At 39.9% G+C, this 27,392-nt stretch overlaps 1 protein-coding gene across 1 annotated transcript in view; it reads right to left on the minus strand.

Moving 5' to 3' along the window:
* Positions 1-26,943, minus strand: part of CACNA1D (calcium voltage-gated channel subunit alpha1 D) — a 169,443-nt gene extending 142,500 nt beyond the window's left edge. Inside the window, exons 1-3 of the mRNA XM_059480355.1 lie at positions 26,907-26,943; positions 24,455-24,773; positions 21,960-22,065 (exon numbers count right to left, since the gene is read on the minus strand). Coding sequence (XP_059336338.1) covers positions 21,960-22,065; positions 24,455-24,773; positions 26,907-26,943 — 462 coding nt within the window. The remainder of the gene's footprint in view (positions 1-21,959; positions 22,066-24,454; positions 24,774-26,906) is intronic.
* Positions 26,944-27,392: the final 449 nt, after the last annotated feature.

Here is a 27,392-nt window from a genome sequence, read left to right on the forward strand (position 1 = left end):
AGGGAGGGAGATTCTGGTTGCAGAACCCCTCACAGAGGGGAAAAGCTGCCAATATTGTATGTCGAATTTGGAAATGAAACTGTGGGCAAACATCTGGAGCCAGCTGAAGAGCAGAAAGGAGAATCCAATTCAGGCCATTCTCAGCTCTTCACCACTGCTTAGTTTAGAAAAAGAAGTGAGCCTTATTATTAAACTATTTCAATTAACTCACTTTGAAACATGAGGGTAGGGAAGAACCACAGTGACAGCTCTGGGAGACAGGAGAACAAGTTCCCTCCAGCAGGGAAGAGGAGACAAGGTCTAATGATGAATCTGGTTTCTAATATAATTCAATACATTTTTAAAATGTCTTATAACATTTCATATGTATAATTAAACTTGACTTCAAATCTGAACATCAGTCTTAGCAGGTTTCTAAAACCTCTCCATGAGTTTATACAAAAGACATTTATCCCACCTTTGCCAATGTTATTCTACTTTTCCAGCTAAAGGTCATGTTAAATTTTAGAAGCATTTGGATTTCAGAAAAAGAAGTAAGGCCTTCCATAAGACAGGTCTTCTGAATATGCAATCATAATTGCTTTATGTAACACTTGTATTTATTTGCATTATGAATATTATAAGTCCTAACCTTTTCAACAATTCTGAATGTTTTGGAAATGTTTAGGGTTTTCCAAAATTTAATGTTTTTTTTTTTTCTTTCTGTGCTTTCCTCCTCAGTCCCAGAAGAACAATTGATTCAATATACAGTCATTTAGTTTGCCAAAATCAAAACAGGAAGCCAGGAATTTAATAAGTAGTCCTCCTCACTGCTAATCAAAATCCTTCCACATCCCTGGTTTCTCAGCTATGAAACTCCAGCTTGCATTTCTGAATCATCCATGTATGGAAGCTTCAGTGGCACAATATCCATTTACTCTCCTGAAGGGTATCTCCCCTTCCTTGCTGTTCAAGTAACTTCACATCACCCAGTGAAGTCACAAGAGTCACTTCACTGTCCCATAAATGCTTAATAGCACAAATGTGATATTTATACAAAGTAACCCAAATCTATGCAGGCACATCTGGGCCTTTTAAATTGAATTACAATGGTTAAAAAAGCCAACACCAACAAAGACTTAGTTCAGACAATAAGAAAATATTTTTTTATATAGACATCTCCTGAACAAATTCCTAGTTTATATGACTACAAATGGAATCAATCCAGGTCTTAACTTCAAAAGAAACAGCCTCTTGTCATATCAAAGTAACAAAGTTTATATAAGAACATAGTTACTTCCCACTACATGCCATGTTCCTGATTAATACTTCAATATTATCAATATTAAGATCTCTGCTGTGCCTTTCAACACTACTCATTAAAAACATTTTCATTTCAACAGCGTCATGAACTGGGACATTGCCCAGGAACTGAACAAAATAATATCCAAGTTTATTAAAGACTTGACTTTCAAACCCAAGAATATTAAACACAGTTCTCACCAAATATCCAGGCACAAATTTAGCTTTAATGAGAATGTCAGGTTGGAAGCAATATGTTCAGCTTGCTCTGAATTCATTCACAAATAACTGTGTCAGTCTCACCTCTATCACCCCTAATTCCTTTTCACCCATTTATAGGCTCTGTCCTCTGTTCTGCAAGGAAATCTAATGTGGATCATTTTTAATAATTTTTAATGTCCCTGAGGCTCTGCACATGAGATTCCCTGGCTGGACAGACAGTAGAGCTCTATTGATGGCCCTTCTTAGTTCCAACCTCCACTTTGCCAGAATTGTCACTCTCCAAAGACACAACAGGGCTCCCATTCTCACAGCTTTGTTGCATTAGCAAGTGAAGTGCTTTTTCAGCCAAACTATCATTACTAGTTTCAAACTCGAGGCGAGGAGTACCATAATTTATATAAATATCACCAATCAGGAAGAATTCAAATATCAAACAATAGCTAGGAAATGCCAGTGAATAAAACAAAAACTGGGACCCCTAAATTGCATGTACATAAATCCACCTTACGTGGCACAGCTCAACACCTGAAATCTACAATTACATGATTGTAAAATCCTAAAAGTCCAAAAGCAAATTCAACACTATAATCAGAAAGCATTTGCACCTTGAGTCTGGCAATATTCTTAATAAAAGATAGATAAAATGATATAACACCATTCCTGTGCCCTGTCTCCACTGTCAATCAAGTATCCACATTCCAATATCTTTCTATCCCCCCTAACTGCAGGTTCAGGCATTGAAACCCACTGGAAACTTGCACATCATTGACACCTCAGCTGTTGAAAGGTGATGAACCTCATCCTTATCACAGCTGGAGAGTTGAAACCAGCTTGCAAATTGAAGACTATACCACTAAGAAAGAAATTAGTATCTCAAATATGTATTTACTAGTGACTTTTTAAATCCTCAAACATATATTTTAGAATAGACTACAACATAAAAGCACTTTGCTTTATGAACTTCCAGTCATGAGCTCCCTTTTGCAAATTACTAAAACTCATGTTGAATTCAACATATTATTGCCCTAATTTGCTGCATGCAGTCATTGTCTAAAATATGAAAATAAATTATGAAAATAAATTATTATACCACAACATATTTTTGCCTAAGAATTTTCCATAAAGCAACTGAAGCATCAAGCAAGCTCTGTGACACTAGTGTTGATTAAAGGTGGTATTAAAAATCTAATTTTAGAAAAAAGACACAAAGAAAGAACAGAACACATATAAGCACCTTGACTTTGTATAACCCAGCCTTTAACAGATTTTGACACCCGGCTATAGAAACCTGATATTTTTTTACAAGCTATCCAGAAAATCTTCATATGAGCCAAAGTTCTGACCCAAACTTTAATTTTGAAAGTGTTCTGGTCCAAAGAGAGAAACTTTGAGACTACAACTTCAGATAAATGAATTCTATATTCACCAGGGGGTTTAGTGCATATGACCTTAATACTAATTCCACACAAAGCACCCACTGAGGACTTGGCTATTTCCTTCCTCCTCTGCACCCCAGACAAAACTGGATTCAGGCACAGAATTTGAGTCCAAGCTCACTGTGTAAAACAAGGGATAAAGTGACATTATGGTAGCTGAGAATAACACTAAAAACCTGCTGCCTTATTCTTCCAGAGGCAGTCAGCACACTTGCAACAGATAGCTAATGCTAATGAGACACACTAAACCTTCTACACTTTTATGGAAGACAGGCAACAAAGCAAGACTTTGCTTCAGCATGAAAGAGCCCTCTCATCATGATTTTTGAAGTATTTAGCAATGAAAGCTTTCAGCAGTGAAAGCAACCCAGAGCGTGCCTCTCCCAGCTGTTGTCTTCATCTGAAGATAAAAAAGAGAGGTGCAGCTGAGTGATGAGCTAAATGAAAAGGCTTTTCTCACCAGTACACAAACTACTACAGACATCAGCCTTCAGCACAGAATAACTTTCTACTTCAAAAAAAAAGAGGATGAGTTGTACTATATAAAAATTACAGTATCAGCCTCAAAAGTTGCACTAACCTGCATTTTGGAGGCTGACAGAAAACAAAACACAGAATAGAAATATAAAAGTGCTATCAAACACACTAATTTATGTGACTGGAAAATGGTGTATGACTTCCAGAACATATTTCCTCATTTTCTTCCACAGAATCATAGAATGGTTTGGGTTGGAAGGGGCCTTTAAGACCATCTAGTTGCACCCTGCCTACCACAGTTTCAGAGTTTCTGGTCAAAATGAGATCCCAACATTAACAGCCCATCATGCTGTAAAGGTTATTGATGGCTGTTTTGCAAAATGTTCATCTCAGCAAGCATCACCATCACTGCAGGCTGCCAGCACAAATGCAGCAACAATCTATGGTTCCCTTAGACCCCATTTGGCAGCTGAGCCTCATATTCTTATCCCCACCACAGGAGGACATGAGATGGTTCAGAAGGAGAACACCACACTATCAGGCTCCAACTTGCTCACCCATCTCCAGCTGGAAGCCTGTGACCTGTATAGAACAGGAAAACCATGATCAGCTACTCCCAGCCTGCCCTGTGGGGAGCTCATTTTGGGGCCTTTCCCAGAGAGACCCCCAAAAGAGCAACTGAAATGTGTAAGCATCTTATCCTGCATAGAAACTTCCTTTTAAACTGCATCATGCCGATATTATTTTGCCAAAGTCCTGTGTCTGGCAGTGTGGGCACAGCAAACAGGGAGATCCCTGACCTCTGTCCTGCCTCCTAAGAAATGTGCATTTAGAAACAAATAAATTTACAGGAAAAGCCACCAAGCTCAGCTGAGAGGATCTGTGACAGACACTCCTCACTGAGCCCGCTGACCTTACACCAGCAATGGAGCTGCTCATGAGATGGCTCCTTAGGAATCTGCACCACTTGGAGACAGATTCTCCTTTGGGAACTCGGGGAAGTTCTTATCAGTGATCCAAAAGCATCTAATGGAAAAAGAAATTCCTGTAACATAGCTTCATCTTTACTGTACTGATTACTACATACTTCAGCAGCAGCAGCTACAGAGAGCTCTTTTCAAGAGAGTAGAATAATCTCCCACTTAAAATTTGAGTTGCATTAAACAATTAAGGCAAAGGAAAGAATGCATGGAGGTGTGCACCAACTGCCAAAAAAAATATCCCACAGCTATATCTCCTGGAGTTTGGAAGACTTTGAAGTTAGCAATTTTACAGAGGCATGCTCTCAGATGACTGCATCCCTTGCTTGTTATCCAGCTTCTCTGCTTTATTGCAAGGGAATAAAGTTCTCAATCAGTTAACTGAAGGGTTCTGCATAACAGAAATTTCAGGCGAAATAAATTTGCAGTCCAACCCGTCTTAACATCTAGGAGACCTGAAGGCTAATAGAACTGCTGGACAAGGCAGGAGAAGAGTTAGGGTGGAATCATCTGTATTCACTAAGAGGACAATGCCTCTTTTCATATCTTGGCTGGATATTTACTAACACCAACACAGCACTGCAGACAGACAACATTTGGCCCAAAGGCCAGAAGAAGACCCTGATAATGAGGGCTGCCCCCCAGAAGAATTTCCATTCCTCCTTACTGAGGTGCTCCTACTAGCAAATGTAGCATCATCATAATGAAAAACATGCCTAACATGACCCCAAACCTCTTCTGATGAATAATTATAAACATTCCATCAATTGCACCTATAAAGAGACTTTAGTCAATCTCAGTGGAAAACAGAAGTGTGATATTGTTGTTGTCATCATCAGCTCCTACAGGACTGGGGAAAAAAGAGCTTTATGAATCAGGGTTGTAATACTGTACCTTTCCTGCCTTCAAGACTTCTACAAAGATTTCTATTTTTAGGAAATGAAGAGCGAGGAGAGCTTTCCAAACAAAACAAGCAAACACATTTTGGCACTGTGTAATTTCAATTGAACTGGTTTTCTGCTGTTTAAATACAATGTCTTATTTTCTCCTAGATACTTCCATGCTCTTGATTGACTAATTCATCATTCATAAGGTAATGAAGACAGTGTAACAGTTGATTATGTTGCTGGTCCCTACTGTTGACCAATTTCAGTCCCATCATGTTTTCCTTCTACTCCACCTGGAATCAGCAGCTTCTTTCACCGTCTTTCAACACTAAGAAGGTTATTGGGGTTTTTTTTATGTACATGTTAACTCAGTAATCTGGTAACAGAAATTTGTTTTCAAGAAAACTATAAACCAGCCAATTAAGAAACAAAATTAGACTAAAATCTTGGGACAAGAAAATAAAGCAAAAGATAGTTGTGTCCACCACACATTTTGATTTGAGAAAATTGTTTGGATATTCTATAGTTTACTTTATCACTACTGGCTGCCTTCTTCACAGAAAACACCAGAGAATGTGAATAAGTTTATGGTGGCATGATAACAGAATATGTTTCTATTGACTAACACATAAACTAGAAAGATATTTATAATACTGTGATACACTTTAATGAGAAATACTGCATGCAACAGTAAACTTAGCTACAGCGTTCTGAGCCAGCATTATGTGTAGGCAATATGTAATGTGTTATTGCCAATAATGCACAGAAATTATGTTTAAATATCTGCAGATGAGCTGATTTACCTGAAGTCATTACTAGAATCTGTCCGACACCTGCTGGCTTTAACTTCTGCCAAAGAAATTACTCAGAAGTGCTACAATGAAATGTTTGAATCAAAATGAGGAACTTGTGGCAGTGTAAGATCTGAAAGGCACAGCTGACGCAGCCTTAAATGATGTTTTAAGTTCCACACGCATATTCTGTTTACTTGTGGTACAAAAGCAGATATATTATTATCACAGCTGCTACACTTCTTCAAAATGCACCTTTCTTACCAACCTTTCCATTATACAAGAAACACCACTACAATTCAGAATCTCAGCAGCACAGAACGTGAAATGTTGGAGGCCAGTTGTAGTATCCAAAATGTAACAAACTGGAGATGTAGTTGAGAGAGGAAAATGAGATTGGTATAGGGATCAAATTTGTTGTTGGCTTCTGTTTAACACCTGACAAAGAAAACTTTGACTACTTTGAACTTCAAAGTTTATTTGCCAAAATAAGCATTACAATAAAGAGAGAAAACACTATTGAATACAGTTTTTACAAGGCATCTGCTAAAATAAAATATTCCATCAAAATAGTATCTGATCCTGATTAAATAGCATCTATCCAGTACACATTAAATGAAACTAGAAATGCTTCACAGGCAGGAAAAAAGCCCAACAACATTCTGGTAACCCAGATCACTATTTGGTAAATACTGGGTCAGACTCAATCTGAGGTAATACTCCAGTGTGACCCAGTGTACATGACAGCACCTCAGATCATCTTTCCAAGGAATCAAAAAGTCATGATGTCATGATGTTTTCTGATTCAAAATATTATTTCTGAACAATACCTTCACAGCAATCACTGCATTCTTAACTTTCACTTCCTGACAGAAAAGAAAAATATCTACTACAGTGAGATAAAAGGATAAAATAGCTTGTTAAAGAGAAATAGAAAGAGTAACAAAAAAAAAATCACAGGTGAGTTGGAGACTGCTCCACATCAGAAGGTTTTTTAATAGGCAAGATGTTAGAATATTTGTCTCTGCTGAAGCATCTCTACAATCAAAATTGCAATAATTAAGCACAATGACCAGATTATGTTCTCTCAAAGCACTTAAAGTATGGTATGAATTATAAAGTGTGATGTGAACTCCTCATCTAGAACCACTGAACACAAAGGCCTTACACCTATAGCTCAACATTCTTGAGCTGAGGATTACTGGATCCAGTACTGGGCATTTATTTTGTTCCCTAGACATCCTCAACTGGCCACGATCAAGAGGTTGATCCCACAGGTTCAGTACAGCTGCCATAATTTGCTGTTCCTACACTAAGGAAAATCTTTATAAAGCAAGAGTTGCATCTAGCATGCTGAAGTTAATTTTGGGGCACAGATAATTCTTGACATTTATCTTCCAAATAATTATGGTGCTGAAGTTATTGATAAAAATAACCTTCTATATCTTTTCGGAGGTGTGAAAGCTTTTCAAATTTACATAAAACCCATATATGCCAACTAGAAATCTACAGCTCAGAACAAACACATTGCTCTGTTTTAGGCAAATATACACACACAGAGTATTGTAAAATAGAAAAAAACCTGAGTGCTTTGCTTGTCCCCTTTGGAAGATCTGTGTCTGCCCAAGCTGAAAAGGTCTCCAATCCCTATGCACAATTAGGACAGCAGAATACAGGCCAGATTTAGCCCTCCAAACAAAGAATTTCTAAGCATGTCTTTGATTTTTATTTTTTTCCTGCGATTTATCCAACAGCGAAGGTCACTGCAAACCACAGAGTGCACATTTTACTGCTTGTTACAGCTTATACAAAACCACAGCTAGCAACTCAAAGCTAAAATATGGGCTATTTTTCTTAACTCATGCAGAACATGCCTGCATAGATATAGCACCAAATTATCAAGTAATCATTGCCTGTGGCAGCATCCAACTATTTCTGAAGTTGTGGGAAACCATTCACCAATTTTAACATCTTTCCAAGTGTTATTATTTTCATCATCAAAATATCACTGCTTATAAAAATCATTTAGTATGGGAAGAAAAACTGTATTGGGAAAAGCTTTACAATAAAATGTGCCAGAATCCAACTGTTTTGGTGGAGTGAAGATACATGCAACACATGGCTAACTTACAAATGAGGGAATCAATTCTCATAAATGTTTATCAACCTAACAGCTACTGACAGAGCAAATTCCATTATGAAGTCATGACATTTATAAAAACTAACCCACTCTGATTTTTGCCTCTGGTTTTTATACAAATTTGCTGTAACATGTACTTATTTATAGACTTTCAAAGATGAGTGAATTCTTCAATCAATTTCTGGGAACTACTGCCTTTTGTCTCGAGCCTTTAGCCCTAGGAAAGAGTTCACTACATGCAAGAAAATGTACCCATGATGGAGTTAACACTACATGTGAGAACACACTAAGTCAGATAAGCTGCTTCTGATTTGAAAACAGGTACAGTATTTAAATTACAAGGCTAGGTATTTCAAAAGGCAGGTTCTGTGTATGATAGCTACACTCTAGGCTCAGCTTAAAAAAAAAATCTACAATCCCTTGAGACTCCACATCCTACTCAGAGTTATAACAATTCTAACATTAATTAATTACAATCTGAAAGCTAAAACTTCTCTGCTCCCTGGAAGTATTTTCATGTGATCATAAGACCACAGCAGTTTATCACTCATTAGCTAAGTCATTATATTTTTAGTGTTCATGGTTAACACCTCTAATCTGCAAGTAAAATTCATTCACTTAAAATATGAGCAGCCATGGAAAAGTGGCATTAAGATGATTCACCCTGCAATTGGGGTTGTCTCAGAGCACCACCTAGTCATTTCTAATCAAGTCAATACATGAAGAGAAATAAATATAAATCAGTCTTTGCGTAAGGATGCGCAATTTTAGGATAGAAAGATCAGTTTTGTCTTCTACATAAAATGATAATGATAAGACATTTTAGCTTCCCTTTCTAAGTCAAGACAAAGGCTTCTAATTACCCCTTTTTAATTTTCAGAGAAATAAATATTCCACCACAAACTTAAATTTGTAGAGCAACATTCAAACCTAAGGATTCAACTTGAAGGATTTTCTTTCATTCCAATAGAGCTTTAATATGCACTATGCGTGACTGAAGTCACAGCAACTAAAAACAAGGCAGCATTTGGAGTTTTGTTACTCTTTTCTAAAATACACAGTAGAGCTTGATAGAAAATTCCTGAACTGTCTCTGTGAACAGTAAACCATGGACATGAAACTCACAGACTTTATTTCTCGTGGTTACTCTTTCAAAGTTTTAGAGGGATATGATAGGATGTGCTGTTATGTTCTTAGGATTTCCCTCTCTTCAGGCACTGCAGGGGGGTTCCAAGCTGTGCAGTGCAGGAATAGCTGATGTCCCAGGGTCCCCCTGCTCAGCACTGACCCTGTACTGGCCTGTCTGGCACTCTGAATGCTGCCTGTCAGCTGAGGAAGTTCCTCCTGCAGACAAATGTGAGCCCATCAATCTGCCCTTGCCCAAGAAACCAAAGTATCTCCATTATGAGTGACCTCTCTAATAAGTTAGCAAGGAGCAGGCATCAGCACCCTACTCTGTAATTACAGAGACTCTAAGTGTGCACAATGACATGGAGAGACACCCAAGTCCTTTAAGTTCATTGATAGCTGATGAGGTTACCTTTCAGTTCATATCACTCAAGATCTAGTTCTCAGAAGAACAGATAAGCTTCACTTTATTTATCAAGGTTAAAAAGTATATTATTATGTGAAAACATCAACTTAGGGCCTCTACTACCAGCTTTCTTCCTGTGAAAAAGGAGAAAAAGTAGCAGAAGGAAATGAATAAACAACTCAGTGGAAAACAGCCTTAGTACCTGGAACTCTGGCACTTTAATTTGTCCTTCACACTTGCCAGGGACTTACTCTGAGATTACTGGTTAATAATAGCCATACATTCCAAACACAAACTCTTCAAAATTTCACATTGGAAACAAGAGTCTGATACAAAATACTTTTGTGTTTTGTGGGATAAAGTGAATACTCTCACTTGCATTTTAATAGTCTGAAGGTTTAAGTAAGATTTCTGTGGGTTTACACTTTTTCTTCCCCATTCTGCAAAAATGTTGTTTACACAGCTGGTTGAAAAATTTCATAATCTCTTCTACAGAATAAATCCTCTTCACATGACAAATATCCATCTCCAAAAAAAAAAAAAAATCCAAAGACTGAATTAAGTACATGCAAACTTTCTTCTTTACTAGAAGTGAAATTTTTGACTAAGAACATGAGAAGTTTTGTACTTCTGTAAAAGAAAATTCAGTGCTGTTTCAGCCTTTCATGGTTGTGAAATACAACAGTGAAGTATTTCATGGCTTTAGTAGTATTCTACAAAGCAAAATACCAAATAATATAACGTGACTATTTAGTCTCCATCCCTGGAAGTGTTTAAGGACAGGTAGGATGGGGCTCTGAGCAACCTGATCTACTGCAAGGGACATTGGGACATCTTTAATGTCCCTTCCAGCCTAAGGCAAGATTGTGATTCTATCTTTTTATTGCTAAGTGATGACAGGCAGAATTCAAACATTTCTGAAGGCAGAATCCTGCAATTCAAAAACATCTTCAATTGTACCATTGCCACCAGTTGGACAGCTCCCATCATTTTGAACACTCAAATTATCACCCTTTCTTTTATCACGTGCAATTTCTGCTGAATGGGGTGCGTGCCTTGGCTTCATTGACAGATCACCTGTTCAAGGAATCACTGAACTTCCCAATTGAATACTGAGGGGTGCTTTTGCCACCAATTTAGCAAATAGAGGTTTAACATTAGCATTTCCAGATACACATGAGACTCTGCCTGGAAGCTTACTGTATCTTCTGAGACATCTAACATTAACTCCCCCAAATTTCCTGTCCTACTGCTGTTTACCTAAATGTCACTGCTTCTGCTGTATCACTATGGGAACAGTGGCTGTTCCTTCTGTTCCCATATTGCCACTACCAATCACTTTTTCCTCGCCAAAATTGCTGCCAAAACACTCTACGTACTCAAATTTAAAACATAGCCTCTAACAACAAAATTCTCCAGAAGCACTCACCAGAACGTCAGCCAAACCATTTCCAGATAAAGACAAAGGAACTGTTTTAAGAGAATTCCCTAGATATCATTCCACTGTCTATACAAACCCCATTTACCATAACTGGGTCTTTCACAGCCTCAAATTTACTTTTCCTTTTGACAACCTTTTAAAGCAGAAAGCTATTTTATAGGCAGGAAACTAAAATTTTAAAAAGATAAATATCCTGTCCAAGAATATCAAGAAGTTCAGGGCTCATCCCTGAAGTTCCTGGCTAAAAATGTTCTCTTACCCTTTTTCCTTATAGCACCACACTAGTTGACTTTCTTAGACCACACAGTCCAGTGCTCCTTTTAAAGAAAAGAACCAGTTCTGTAAGCATGAAAATTAATAAAGCCTGATCCCTTCAGCCTGCCATTGATTAAGTTTTGGGGTGACAAGTGGCTTGCATGTGGGGGAAAGAGGAAACACAAAGTTCCTCTCCCTGTTCTCAAATATCATATAAAAATAACTTGGAAATGTTTGTTTCTGCTTTATTTGGTTGAAATCAGATGCTCTCAGGAGCTGAAGCTAAATCAGCAGCCCATGCATTTTTCATCCACACTGATACACACTGAGCCATGCAGTGCTCAGGGAAAACAGAGATGTGGGAAGCAGTCCCACAACAGGAGACCAAAGTCCTTGACTAAAAAGTCACAAGTCTAACCCGTGCTGACAGGCCAGCTCTGTGCATGCTCAGTCTACCTGGGCTCAATCTGCATTAACTGGGGGTGTTAACACTGCAAAGCCTCCAGCAAGTTTGAGTTCAGGGTAAGGTCCTCTTACGGCATTAGGAATGCAGATGGCACACGCGCCTGGCTTAAGGTGGGCCTGCACCAACACCCCTGTGACCACACAGACACACAGCAAAACAACATGGCCTTTGCCAAAAACATGGTCTAGTGACTTTCACTTCAGTGAGATTTAATTATACTAAAGAAAAAATGTAAAACATTTTAAGTACCATTCAGGTTGGTACTAGAACAGAGAGAAGCTTTCTGGCTCACACTGTGCCTTGAGAATGAGAGCAGCTGAGGCACCTCAACAGGACCAACAGAGCCAGTCACAGACTTTGCACCTGGAACTATTTATCTCTAGTTTTCAAACATGGAAGCATCATTTAATACCATGAGATTTATAGGTATAGTTCAGTTAAACGTTACTTTTTATCACTGAATATTTCATTTCATTTTTCTGAAGTCAGTCACATCAAGAGATTTTGAGATGTTATTTTAATAAACATACAAGAGGTATATAATGTTTTGGGTTACTTTCTTTCAGATTTTTCCTTTTCTATTGCAGGAAATACAATATGATATAAAGTTACTTGAACTCAGAACTGCTAAGTATTCTTGTGATGAAGATAAGCATATAATCATTTAAATATCATTTATTATGAATAACACTAATGCCACACAACATTGGTATGTATTTTAAAGGATTCTGGATGAATACATTAAAAAAAAATCAGTAATGGCATCATAATAAACCCAACAGAGTGAAAACTGCACTAACAAAATGTCTGATAAACATAATAGAGCTTTGGGGTATTTGCTACCCAGTTCCTTGGAAGGACTGCATTTGTCTGATTAGCTGAGCTGCACAAGATGCCGTCTTGCTGGAGGCTGCTGCACTCTGCAGCCACCGTCAGCAACCCAGAAAAGTATAATAATTAAACTACTGAACCTTATTAACAAACACTTCTCGTGCTCATATTCTTACCCTGTAAAGAGATTTCCTTTATGCTGAACAAATGTAAGCAGCTCTGTGGGCTCCTTTGTGCCACTGGATCTCCCACAAGATTTTACTGAAATGCTGCCTGGTAGCTCAGCACAACATACAAAACCTGTCAGGTGTGATTAAACCCAACATATCACCTGGCTTGTATCACAAGAGAAAACAATTGGGCAAATGAATCTTCAGGCTGAACTATTTCCCTCAAACTAATATTTGATGTATCTTAATTACTGGAAAATTTGCAACAAAATAAAACTGAAGACCAAATTCTGAGCTTCTGCAGGTTCTTTATCTACTTTGGTCCCTTCACCTTTACCAACCCTCACAGATCATGGCTTGTATTATCTGATTTACCACACTAACAAATAGCAAGATTCAGGTCCTTAATAACAGTATCACTCAAAGGTAGAATTCTACAAGATTGCAAGCTGGTAACAGCTCTCTACCCCCTTGAATAATGATCAGGGTGAAAAAAAATCATATCAGCAACAGACTTAGACACTGCCCAAACTTCTAGCCATGCATCTAAACAAAAAATGTACTGGCACAATACCTTTTAAGAAGGGGGGGAATCTTGATTCATGGTTAAACAAATCCATGCAACTCAATCTACCTATCATTTCAAAGTTTAATTAATCCCTAAAAACATTGAAAAGTCAAAATATGCATCATGATCAGCCATGCTGACTTATTGAAAAATCACAGAATTATGAGCATACAAATCTTTATCTAACGTTTGCTTCAAATGCTGAAGTCAAGCACCTACATTTCTGAGAAATACCACACTGTGTGATCAAAGGATCCTTCAAAAAACAAAAGGAGCTCTAAAAGCTCTTTCCCTCATAAAAATAACCATGAAAAGAATCACAAACAATTGTAAGTGGCTAATTGGTTTTTCCAAGTGAATTTTATACAAGCAGAAACAACACTCAGTCTCAATCTCTTCTGAAGCAGGCAGTGGGGAGGAAACACAATGATATTCAATTTGCAATTCATTAAATGAAAATGTTATCACAAATGATTACACAATGTCCAAAACAAAAAAAAAAAAATCACTTCCATCCTAATTAATATTCTTCCAGTATCACTATATATCCATTTAACCTTTCTTTGTGGCCCTATTCTTACAGATGGCCCTGCAAAAGAAAGGTTTTGGTACATGACAGAAGGATAAACAAATCCGATTTCCTGCAAAATGAATAGTAAACCAAATCACACATTCAATTAACCATGACCAAAAACAGTTTGTCATTAAAGTTCACCAGATTAGAAACTGCATTTCAGTTGATTTAACAGCTACATGAATCTTTTGAAATACTCAGGGACCAGCTTTCTAAAAGCACACAGAATTATTCCAGTTCTGCTCAAATTAAGCAAGCCATCCTTGACCAGCACTTGCAAAAACCATGGATCCCAACTATGGTATTCCAAGACACAGCACTCACACACAAATCATGCTGAAAACAAGCACAGTTCTCAAAGCCTAAGATACATCTGATCTGAACATCTTTTTGAAAGAAAGTAAACACCCATACTCTGCATTACCTAGAGTTTTCAAACAAGGTTTATAGAAAAAATCCAAGTAATAGTTAGGGTAATCTGCATTTGGTGTGGCATTAATACATGGCAACATGGAAAACTTCTCAGTACTATGGTGTTCTATTTTGAGTAAAACTTCCAGAAACAACTTTCACGGTTTCCTTTAGCATAGCAGCTATTGTCAAGGAACAAAACCATAACCAGTGTTTTGTTAGGTTTACATACTCAGTATTGGAGTAAACAAGAAATTCACATGCTTTACATAAAGTCAGTAAATTAGTTTTATCACCAGGATTTCTCACGGGTTTTTTCAGAGTATTTCAAAACCTACTTTTACTCTACTCCAACAGTTTGCATATAAAGTACAAACTTATCCCACTCATCTAAAATGCTCAATTTATATTTCAATTACAGCTATTTTAATACCAAATCTAACTACTTTCCCCACTGGCCACTCAACTGGTACAGTAACTAATAGGATTGTTCTATGTTGTTAAATTAACAGGTTTACTTTTATTACAATCAGCCTATACTTAAATATTTCACAGGCATATCTTCATGAAGCAGGGAGTAAGGGAAAAAGAGAGTGGGGAATCACTGCTCTCCACATAAAGAAACCCAAAAAACACGTTTTCTCTACCAGTGCAGCACTATTCTGTCTGGGGACTGACTTTAGGCTATAACAGCAGAAGAACTCTTTCTGGTGTGTGCTCTCTCCCCAGGCAGCTTGCCAGCAGTGCACTACCAGCAAACCTCTTTAAGGAGAGACAAGCCCTTAGCAGGAATTCCCCACAGGAACAAGCTTGCAACTTTGAACATGGAAAAAACATTTCCTTTCAAATAAGAGTGATTAAGTACATCTTTTTGTAAGACCTTCTGGTCTGGACAACTGAGAACCTTCTCTCTTGCATATTAAAAAAAAAAAAAAGTTTTGTCATGTCATTACCTGAAACCTGTAATAACAAACTGCAGATCTTCACATTCCCTTAAATTCCAAACAGACATTTTAGGATCAGCTACTTCAGCACAGATTAAGTTTTACTGAGGAGAACAAGGACTCAACTGTGTTATTCCCACACCTCTACAAACCCAAATGACCCTTCTGCCAGCTGGAAATTGCCAGTCATCCTGGTCACAGCTTTCCTCTGGGAACGTCCCTCTTCCTACACCAGAGTGAAATAAAATTTCTGTTTCATTCACAGCTAGAGATGGACTTGACATGTGCAATTACATTCACCCGAAAAAATTCAAGAGCTATGTCACATTACTGGGGTAGTGCAGCATAGACATTGCCCAGAAATTACTGCAAGATAAAGTGGGACTAAAACTCTAACTCAGAGTTTTCATCTGTTTTGCAGAGGTGTGCATTACAACACAAAGGGGAAAAAAATTTCCTAAATTCAAAATCTGCATTGAAAAATCAAAGTAATCCATAATTAATGCATATTACTGACGTTTTGGGCTAACAGTAATATTAAACAAAGAATTGAAATTGAAATAGGAAGATAGGGATGAGTACCAAATTCCAATATTTTTATAGTCCCCTTGCAGAAATGTCATCTCTTGAGAAATTCTTGCAAATGTGCAAAGGTTACTGATGTACTCTTCCTCACCTAATAACCATGAAATAACTTTATTATTAATTTTCAGAGAGATAAGGCATGTTGTTCTTGTAGTTAAATAGTTATTTCATGGATTTTTGAACAAGAAAATACAAGTCAGGGTATCAATGTACATGAAAAATAGCAAAAAAAACATTACCAGAACTATCCCTCAGAGCATTTGCATATAGACAAAAAAACTGTCCCAAGTCTCCTAATTTTAATGTGTGGGGTTTTTTTTTTTTTTTCATAAATGACTTTCTCACAGGCCCCTCCTGTTCATACACAGACATGTAAATACATTTCACTGACTTGAACGATGCACAATGTAAAATTCCTATGGTGTATCAGTTACAATTAGATACTTTTTTTTTTTAATCTTTTTCAGATGAAACCTAATGATATTTTCTCTTACAACAAATTAATCTGATATCCTTAGTATGGGTAGCTTGGCTAAGTACCCATAAGTCATTCTAAGGTCTCCACCATGTTTTCCCAAGCAAAGTGAAGTATTTCCAGTAGAGTCCAAATTATCTTGCATCTTTCCTCAAAAGTTTACTTGGGTGACTTTGATGCCAGCTAACAGGGACATTAGGAGAGCGCATTAGCTAAGAAACCAAAGATAGAAAAATATCAGAAACACAGTATCAAAAAGTTATTTAGATTGGAAGATTTCTCTAAGTGAGTGGAAAGAGAGCCAGGCCTTAAAGACCCTTGAGCTGAAAAAGTAAACATGGCAAAGACAGAAGATAAACACAGAAATCCTTCTGATACAACATAGAGCACTCAGCAATTAAACAAAAAATCTTTAGAATTATTTACTAAATGAGATTAAAATTTACAGAATTCTACAACTGTATTTTCAGATAATCTCCTTATAAAGGACAACTGGGTGCCAGGTAAAAACCAACAACCTTTTCAATGGGTGGATTAATTAGTCATGTGGCCCCAGAACTGAGTGAGTCATCGAGTTGCTAATGAGATAAGGACAGGAAGCTTGACACCTCTAAGTCAAGAGTTCAACCGGTTCTCCTCAGAGCACTCTCCTGCTGTGCCCTAGATTGAAGGCACAACACTGGCTTTCCTCCTGCTGAAGGGACTCAAAGAGCCCCATAAAGCTCCTTACAGAGGAAATCTTGGCCTGAAAGTAGGACACAAACATTGCCTTTCTCTAGCAGTGTCCCCCACTAAGGCTCTCCCAGCCCTTGGGATAAAGAAGAGGCATCCAGGACCATCAGCACTGCCCTGCAAGCACAGCCTGAGACACATGGCCTCACTCAGAGGCTTCCCCACAAACAGCAGCACTCAGACAAGGCTGAAAAATCCTGTTATCAGGGCTTCAGAGACTTGTCATTAACATTAGGGGCCCTTTGTGCACTACGGGCAAGTTCTTTATTCATAGGACTTTGCCAGCTTGCTGTCATTGACGCAGCTGGGTCTCCCACCCCTGACTCTGCTGCCAGTCTCAAGCAGAACAGTGTCACCACGCCAGCCTTGGGGGTCTAGGCACAAGAGATGCAGTGTTATCAAAAATTCAACTCAAACTTCAGGGGTATCACTTCCAACCGCTCTGGATGGATGGATGCCTTCTGACTGTTCATATTTACTTATTAAAAGGAAGGAAAGAAAAATAATAACCAGCAATGTCTTGACCATGGCCAAAATCCATTGTAGGGTGCTGGTCTGCCTGCACATGATAAAGAAAGAAGCCCAGTGCAAGTTGGGCAATGGAAAAGGCAGCAGGAGGCAAAGCACAGAACAGAACATGGGACAGCAGGATGACACCAGGAAGACAAATTGAGGTGGAAGAAGGAGATAGAGAAAAGCATACTGCACAAGAGGACAAACAGAAGAGAAAACACAGAGGGAAGCCAGAGGGTAGAGGCAAAAGATAACAAGAAAGAAATGAGTGGGAAGTTAAAGACAAAAGACACGAAGGGAATAACATAGCGCAGATGAGGAATAAAGGAAAAGACAGAAACAGAAATAAAAAATATATATATATATATATACAGGAAGCCCTTTCTGCTAGAAACTGCTTCTTATCAAGCTCAGGCAAGAAACACTTCCAAAAAGAAGAGCTCAATTAAGCATGGAAAGTTCAGATCACCTGAAACTGCTGAAAGCAGATGAAAGAAACTACCTTAAATTATGAAGCAGGATTTCATCCCAAAGTACATTGCCCCTGCTCTGCTCTAACAGAAAACTTCTCAGTTCCATAATACTTTCACCCATCTACCTGGAGAAGAACAGGGCCCACTTCTGTCAGTACATTCAATGATTAGAGACTAATTATTGATGAAATAGAATTCAGGCTTAAGTTCATCAGTCTGTGCTGCAGTCCATGCAATATACACAGCCAGGAGAGAACAACTCCAGTTAAAATACAGAAAAGAGGATCCCTTCCTCCTGCCTCTCCTGGCACACATCAAAGACACATCAAGGTGTTTTAGACAAAGGATGACACAAATTTTCCCTTACCCTTGGCAAGTGGTCAAGCACAGCCCAGTCTGAATTTGATTCTGCACTTCTGCTTTGTTTGAATGCATTGTTTTGTATCACTCACTACTCACACCTCTGGCCTGACAGAGGGTAAGTAGGACCATGAATCCCCTGAGCAAGGAGATAACTGTAGTGCACCCTTTATCCCAGAGACAGGTAAAAAGCTCAAACACAACCCAGAATTTGTGCACTCAAAACACAAAAAGACATACCAAAAAAAAAAAAAAATAAAGGAAGGGACTCCTCTTCCTACATCATTGCTTCCCATTACCATTTGCTTAATTCAGTCACCAATATACTGAAAAAACCTTTTCTTGCTTCCCTAAATTATCATAAATACCACATAGCATGCTGCTGGCTCTGTCACAAAAACATCAGTAATCACAGCTTGCAAATCAAAGACAAGTGACCAACACAGAAACACACAGTGGAACCATCCCTGCACCATCAGTTTTCTATAAATAGTCTACTAGTTCCAAAAGAAAGGGTTTGGAACCCTCTCACAGACCTCTATCTTAAGATATTTAGGATTAAAGATAGATTCATTTCCAAGAATAAATGATACCCAAGATACAGCCTATTTTCAAAAAATACATAAGTATGTATTTGATTCACTATTTATCTTAAGACACATATACCTGTTTCTTACAATGTTTGTTATATATTTGGTTATAAAATTCACGTTTCCATTACTACTGCAACGTATAAGTGACTTTGTGTTGGAGGCATCAATGAGAAAGGGAGAACATGGCTCACACAACCAGTTTGGGTGGTTGATACAGGGTCAGTGTTCCACTGGCTCAGCCACAGGCAAAGACAGACCCAGAAACCCTCTCAGGATTCCTTCACAAGTCTTGGAAATTCCATCATACAAGCTCTGCCTTCTACCTCCCACCACAGAGAGGTGGGAGCACCTGCTCTGCACATACATCCTTGCACTGAGGTCACCACTGCAAACTTTCCAAGTCATAAAGGATGAACACTTGGCCTGATCAAATTCTCACATATTCACCTTCTCGTGAGCCCAACCAGAAATGAACAAGTTTACATTTCTAGTTCCCATTTACCAGTGTTCCACTGGTTTTTCCTGAGGCTGATTACAAATTTTGTCTATTTCGTATTCATAGAAAACCCTCACTTGTATAAACACTTCATTTTTCTGTTTACAAATTAAAAAAAAAAGAGCCAGTTCAGCTAGCTGATGGAAATCAATTCATCTATTCAATTCAATGTAGCAGCATTGAGAGAACCAAGCTAGATATAATATCCATATGCAAACTAAAATTTATGAAGATGAACTTGAATTAGAGCCAAAGGGGCGGCTCCTAGCAAGACCAAGGGAGCCAAAATCCTGCCAAAGGTTCAATGATGATTAATATTTGGTCTGTTCACAAACCAGAGGAAAGGTCTGAACATTATTAACAGAATAATCCCTACTCCCATTGTAAGACATTCCTCTCTCCAGCACTTATTGACACAAGCACCTCAAGCAGCAGGAAACACAGGATCCAGCAGGCTCCCAAGCAAGCCTGAAGATTTCTCACTCAGCTCTTCTCCTGTATTCCCTCATAGTGCACTGGAATCCACACTAACCAAGGAAAATTGTCAGTGAAATTCCAGAGGAGAGGCATGGACCCAGACCACTGGGTAACATATTTCATGGTAGAGAACCCCAATCATAGGAAAAGCCAATGCTGCTCATTCCAGAACTATTTATTTTATTAGATTGAACACACAGGATATGTCTGTGTGCTCCCTTATTGAGTTTAAATCTGTCCCAGCAGCTCAAAGTACATAGCCAGTATAAATTCTGCTCTTTGAGCAAACTTAGTGGAATGACTCAACTACAGGATAAACAGGATGCAAAATTAAATGACAATTTGAGATCACTTAATGGCCAACTAAACTTTACATACATATAATTGGAGGGGTTCAAGAGCCCTTTTACTTAAAATAGATAAGGTTTAAGAATCTCTTACTAAAAGGAAAAAAAAAAAAAGACACCAATTATTATTTCTTAGACTAGCCTGGCCACATCAAATAAAAAAAGAGAAATCAGCAGGGATGAAAATGTCCATTTTCTTTCTAAATATTAGCACATTGTAGAATTGAAATTGGCTCAGAAACACCAGACAGTAACCTAACAAAACTAATGCTAGAAACATTTTTAAAAATAATTAGCCTCTGACACAAGTAACTACTTTACCCTTTTCATGTAATGCTTTCTGAAATTAGTTATTAGCAGATCTTGGGGTGGACTGACAGCTATGGAGATTTGTGCCCTGAATTTCTCAGGGGAAAAAAAGAAAATCTGTTGGTTGGCTGGATACACAGCTGCATAACTCTTCCTTTACACTGACCTGAATTATTCTGCCTTTCATCAGCAATTTTTATTGTCCATATTTACTTAATTGCAATTAAAAAGTCATCTGCACAAAATCATTACTTTTAGAAAAATAAACACACCACAAATTACCCAAACAAGTTCATAAAATAGAAGACCTCATATCAACCCCAATTTTCCAGGCAAATGAATACAAAATGATATCTACTTCTTGGTACCCACTTCTTTATTTCATGAACTTCTTTCCCATCCTAAAAGTCACATGCAGATTATGAGTACACAAAACCACTCTACTATTTCAAGATGGAGTTTAATATAAACAACAAAATCATTACATGTAATTCAATATTACCCTTGACAGCCTTTGTTTTAGAGAATTAAAAAAAAAATTCCATTTTATCTTTTCAAGTACAACCCTAGTATACTATTTTCAACCAAAGAAATGCATCTGTACATACCACTTACTGCAACAGCATCCCTTTATTCAAAGATCATTTATACCAGCAGTGATTGCTTTGAAAATTCACATTGATGTTCCTATCACTTTAAAATGTATTAATGCAAAATCTCCCACCATCCTCTCATTAAAAATTAAAATACCCAGTAAAATAAACAGCCAAATAACACCATTAAAAACTGCAAACAGAGCAGACAAGTGCACTAGGAAAGGCAGCAAACCTTCAAATCTGAAACAAGTGTCAGAAACAGTAACAGCTAGTCAATATATGTAAGTAATCAATATAAGCAACGGAAACAAATTAAAACTTTTTTGCCACACAAATATATAGACATACACAGCATATCAATGCACATTTCTTTCCAAAGATTTCTACTAATAAAGAACCTAATTTTGAACAAATGACAAAGTAACAGTTAATACTGGGGGGGAACACACACAAAGCAATTCCAAATACATTTTGTATAACACTACACACCAATTTCTTTTGCTGAAATCACCTATATTTAGTGCAATCTCAAATACTAGCAGTTAATCACATTAAAAGCACAGCAAACAAAAAATAAAAATTCAAGATTACTTACCAAATTATGATTAGTTGAATTAGAATCATCTTCTGGGAATGGGATGTAAACAGCTAAGGCCACACAATTGGCAAAAATAGACAGTAGTATAAATATGTCAAATGGTCTGGAAAATCTCGTTAAGGAACTCATGACTTATGAGTATCTGCAAACTTTAAGTCTAGTTCTCCATTCCAGCATCAACAATGGTAAAGCTTTAAGGCAATCTTTTGACTGATTACTCTGACAAACACTTCATCACCTTTAGTTATAGCACTATATATACCATATTATTTTCCATCACAATGATCCTTCAACGTCCTCTTCCTTTTGAAAAGAGTGAAAACTATTACTCATGCTGTCACAGAGCACTTTACATTAAATTCTAAAGATGAATATCATTACCCACTCTTAAATCTACATGCAGGTCATCATAATGGGCAAGGAATACTCATGGAGCTGTTCTGTCCTCATATAAAGGTTTCATAAATATACATTTGTCCAAAGGAGGAAAACCATTGGAAATACAGTTCACAGCAGGATATGGGAAAGATTCCCAGAAAACCACAACTGTTCTCTTACAGGAGAGCTAGAAAGCTGTGCAATTGACACAGGAAAGCTCTGAGCCACTCCATGTCTCTGACAGTTGCATTTCTGAATCCTGGCTTTGGCCAAGACAGATGAAAGTTTAGGTGAGTTGAGTAGAAAATAGAATATAATAGAAATAGAATAGGGCTGGCTTGGCAGCCACACAAAGAGAGGCTACAGACTTCCATACTGACAACAGCATGGACTGCAGCTCTGCTTTCTATACTAGGGCAGGACAACAGCAGTGGGAACCTGGAGATTCCTTCTGTCTTCCAGGAAAATATGTCTTCCTTTTCTTAAAATTCATGCATATGAAGTTCATCCTTCAGTTCATAATTGATTTTCCTTTCTCACAAGATATTTTACTGTTCTCAATTACCAGAAACATGGAGGTACCAAGATGAGCCTATCTGTGGGAGCTTGGAAAAGATGTGCTTGGACCTCAGCTACAATTTTTGGCATCCTTTGATGCACAACTTCTAGATACATTTCCATAAGAGTCCAATAAAAGACTGGGGTAAGAGTACTAAATATATTCAAAAGCATATTTTTGCCAGTTTAAAAAGTTCCCTGGGAAAAAAGAGGGGGGGGAAAGGTCTTAGAAAGCCCATACGTCCTATAAGATGTGTTACATTTTGTTTGCTGGCCTATTAAAAGTTTGTCACCTTGAGGGCCACTTTTATGTCTACAAAGCAGATCAACATGAACAGCTGCTACATTGTGTACAAAATAAAGTTACAACAGCATTTTCCAGACTGGATACCATCACAAGACTGACAATCTTGTTTTATGATGTGGTGCTGCTGGGACAAATTCTCGCTGAGTTATTCCACTCCAGATCCATAGTAATTTCATTTACCTGACCTTAGCCAAGGAGAGGCCAATTTACTGAAATTAGTTGGACTTCTACCAGTTTAAATGAAAGAAGAAGCCATTTCACTATCTTTAATTTGCAATTGAATTTTGTATAAAGAACTGAGAAGCACCAACCCCATAAATGAGTAACAGCTCTTATTGCCAGGTTGGCTGTTCTGTTTATAGTAACAAATTGAGTTTTACTTCAGTAATCTACTGTCTTGAACAGCTGTTTCCCATTACAGGGATGTTGCCATGGCTAATATGCTAACATTTTTCTCCTTGTACCCCAGCAAAACTATTTTCTATTTCAAAGCTTTTCTTGGTAATTAAATAATATACTAAACCATCACGCTATCCATTCTGCCAGAGAAATGCACATATTTCCACATCATAACCACTGAACTAAAGGACTTCCCGTCACACAGGTCATCATGAACACAAGGCAGCACCTCTGCTCTCCCACCTAGATGAACATGCTTCCAAATATGTTTGGTGGTTGACATAAGTTGCACAAGCTCAGAGGATTATTATATTTACGACACATTTCCTTGGCTTAAGTAAAAATCTTCCCTACGTTTAGTACGGGGAAAACAATCTTTTTAAAAAGATTTCTACATCTGACTCATTTGCCCTAATGGCAGTACCCCAAATTGCAATATGGAAGATATAGGTTTGACATCTTTGGCCATCTCCCTAACACTGGATGGCTAAGTACATTCCCATTCTTCCTTATTTGGAAAGGCAAAAAATGCAATGCAGAGATTTGCTGGAATGTGATGTTAGCTTGAAAATGTTCCCCCAACTTCTCCCAGAACAGCTATGAGTTCTCCTCTGACTCCAAGCTGCCTACTTCAGTAAATGATATTCTGTGTCAACATGACACAAGAGACTATCTTTAACAGCAACTGAAGCCAAATTAACTCCCATTGACATTAATGACAGTTACCCACACATACAAGTGATGTAACATGCAAGTTGTGATGCTCCAAGAGATCCTGTAAAACATTTCCCTTTACATGATCAGTAAATGTAAGAAAATCATTTAAAAAGCCAACTGCAAGAAAGGATACTTCCATTCTACTAGACTAATGCAGGCTCTTCGTATTGGATTGTTGAGGGATAAACAGAAAAGGGCACGGGGTGGCCGACTATTGGACGTGTTACCCTGTTTTTTGCTCTTGGCATATTGCTGGCGTTTTCTTTGGGACAGAGATCCTACAGGCTGGGCTGTGGTGGTACTCATGTTTTGGGCAGCCTTTGCTTGTCTAGCAGCATCGATTGCAGCTTGCCAAGATAGAACAGTTTGCTTGGATGGTGCTGAACTGTTTGACTGAATAGCTGGTCCGTCACCAGGGAGAGGAATCCTGGTGCTGCTTGCATAGTTCACCTCTGTGGGACAAAAGAAAAAAGTACTTGGTTATAATTGCTTTACACTAAAATGGGTCTAACCCAAAAAGATTCTTCTAAGACCTCCTGGCAGTGTGATGTTTGCATTACATACACAGATACATATGCATACACTAGTGCTGTGGTATATGCAATTGCACAGTAGAAAATAGGCTCAGGAATCAGTTTTACAACTTCAGGACTGATGTAAGTATTGACACAAACACTTCTCATTTTGATTCTTCCACTTATAATGTCTTTTTCTAACTGGATGGAAGCCTTCCTGTCCTGGTGTTTATTCAGTAAACCATACCTACCCTTTAAGATCAAGTTTGCTGCAGCACCTTCACATTTACTACTCTCTCAATTTATTTTGGTCAAAAGAATAGTCGTTCCAAATTCTTACACACTGTTCAATTAAGAATAAGCAGCAAGGTAGAGGGGGAAGTTCTGTAAGCAAGTTAAATCTTGCCCTGCTTTGCATTCTCAAAGAAAAATGCGTGGATGCCTCCCACGAGCGAAGATCCAATACTGTCTGTGATAAACACGTTCACAAAGCTCTGCTGTCTTGTGCACAAGGAATCACAACCACGGACCCATTGTAGAAGGATACGCTCTGGTTTTGTAAAAGGATGGTGTTTGGTTTTGCCTCTTCGTGAGAATTTAAAAAATAAACTGCACCTTCCAAATAATAATCTAGTGCTCTTTATGCAGATGACAGCAAAGAGGCAAAACACCACCTCCTCGCAAGGATCCTTCCTCGCGAGCTCTTTGACTAGCGCAACAGTCTACTCCTACATGCACCTGTAGGAAGGAGAGGCTCCTGAGTGCGATTCAAAACTTGATGCCTGGGTGGGGAAAAAAAATGGAGGAACGGCACAATATACGTGCTGGGAATTCGGGCTGGCAAAAGAGATGATGTGAAAGGGATCTACCCAGGCAGGGGAGGAAAGATCGCTCCCCGTCAAGCGGCGGAGAGGCAGGGAAAGCACAGCCCTCCCGCCCCAGACGGGGGGCACAGACCACGGGAGCGCCGCGAACGCGCCTGGACGCGGCCGAGGCCGGCGCCGGCCCCCGCTCCGGGGGCGCGGGAGCCCTAAGATGTGAATGCCCTAAGATGGCTCCCCGGGATGGCGGCGGGGAGTGGGGGGGTCACGGCGGGGCCCCCACGGAGCTCCGCGGGGAGCGGCCCCGGCGCGGCGAGCGCTGGCCAGCGGCGGCGCATCAACAGCATCAACAGCATCAACAGCTGGGTGACACGGGGGCAGAGCCGCCGCGGGGGCAAAGGTGGCACAGCTACCTCCAACATTTTCCCAAAGCATCCCTGCTTCCCCTCCCGCCCCCCCCCCCTTTTTTTTTTTCCCTCCCCCAGATATAAATGCAATGGCACAGCCATCTCCCCCGCCTTCCGCCTGCCCTTCGGGATGCCATGAAACGTGGCTCGGCGCAAATAAACCACCCACCTACTCATCTATCTATACAGCCATCGTCTTTTTAAATGGATGCTCGAAAGGGAAACAAAGCCCGGGTGACTGCGTTCCTCGGGGGCAACACAAACTTGCTGCTGATTGAGGAGGGAGGAATCATTTATAAACAACAGCGGGGGCTGTGGCAGCGCCGGAGCCCGTCGGCGGAGCGGATTAGCGGCGCGGAGCCCCGCGTCTCGCCCCCGTGCGCCCCGCCGGGCAGGGGCCGAGCGCATCGCGCCCGCCGCCCTGCCCTCGGCCCCGCCGCCCTCCCGCCCGGCGCGGGGCAGCCCCCGGGAGCCGCAGCTCCGGGCAGGCTCAGCCCCAGGTACACACGGATGAGGCAAACGCAGCCCCAGCCGCGTCCTCCCGCAGCTGATATTAATGGCCCCAGGATAAGGGACAGACGCGCATAAATGCACTCGCACGCTGGTCACACGCCGAGGGCAGCACCTTGTCCCGCCTTCGCCACATCCCCTGCCCTTCGCTGTCCCTCCTCGAACACAGCCGCTCATTCCTTTCCCTTCCCAAACCGACCCCATCCTCAACCCCTTCCCTAATCCCCCCAATCCCCGACTCCCAAATCCCTCACAAATCCTCCCCCGCCCCCACCCTCCCCTCAGCCCCAAGCACGCCGCTGCCCTTGGTGGGCGCCCCGGTCGGCTCTTACCTTCAGGGTGCTGCTCGGGCTGCGGCTGCTGGTGCATTTTTCTCACTTTCTCCAGCGTGTGAGAGGAAAATGAAAAAAGAAAAAAGGGCAGAGACGCCCCCCAACCCCACCCCGAGCCAGGTGCGCGCTGCCCCTGCGCTACCCGACCCCCATGGTAGTGACTAGAGACGTGCGAGGGGCCGCCGCTGCTCCTCCTCCTCCTGCCGCTGCTGCTTCGCCGCTGCCAAATCCCTCAGAGTTTGGGCCAACATGACACTCACATCCGGGTGACACGGGATCTCTCCATCCCTAGCAACCCGGCTGCTGCTGCCGCCGCCGGCTCCTCGGTCCCCTCCTGCCGCTGCCGCCTGCTCCCCGGTCCCCCTCCTCCCGCCGCCGCCTGCTCCGCCTCGGCCCCCTCCTCCCGCCGCCGCCTGCTCGCTCGCAGTCCCCCTCCTCCCGCCGCCGCGGGCTTTAACTCCCTCGCTGCTGCCACCGCCGGCACCG

This window comes from Ammospiza nelsoni, chromosome 11, assembly GCF_027579445.1.
Source record: "Ammospiza nelsoni isolate bAmmNel1 chromosome 11, bAmmNel1.pri, whole genome shotgun sequence".
NCBI classification, from domain to species: Eukaryota; Metazoa; Chordata; class Aves; order Passeriformes; family Passerellidae; genus Ammospiza; species Ammospiza nelsoni.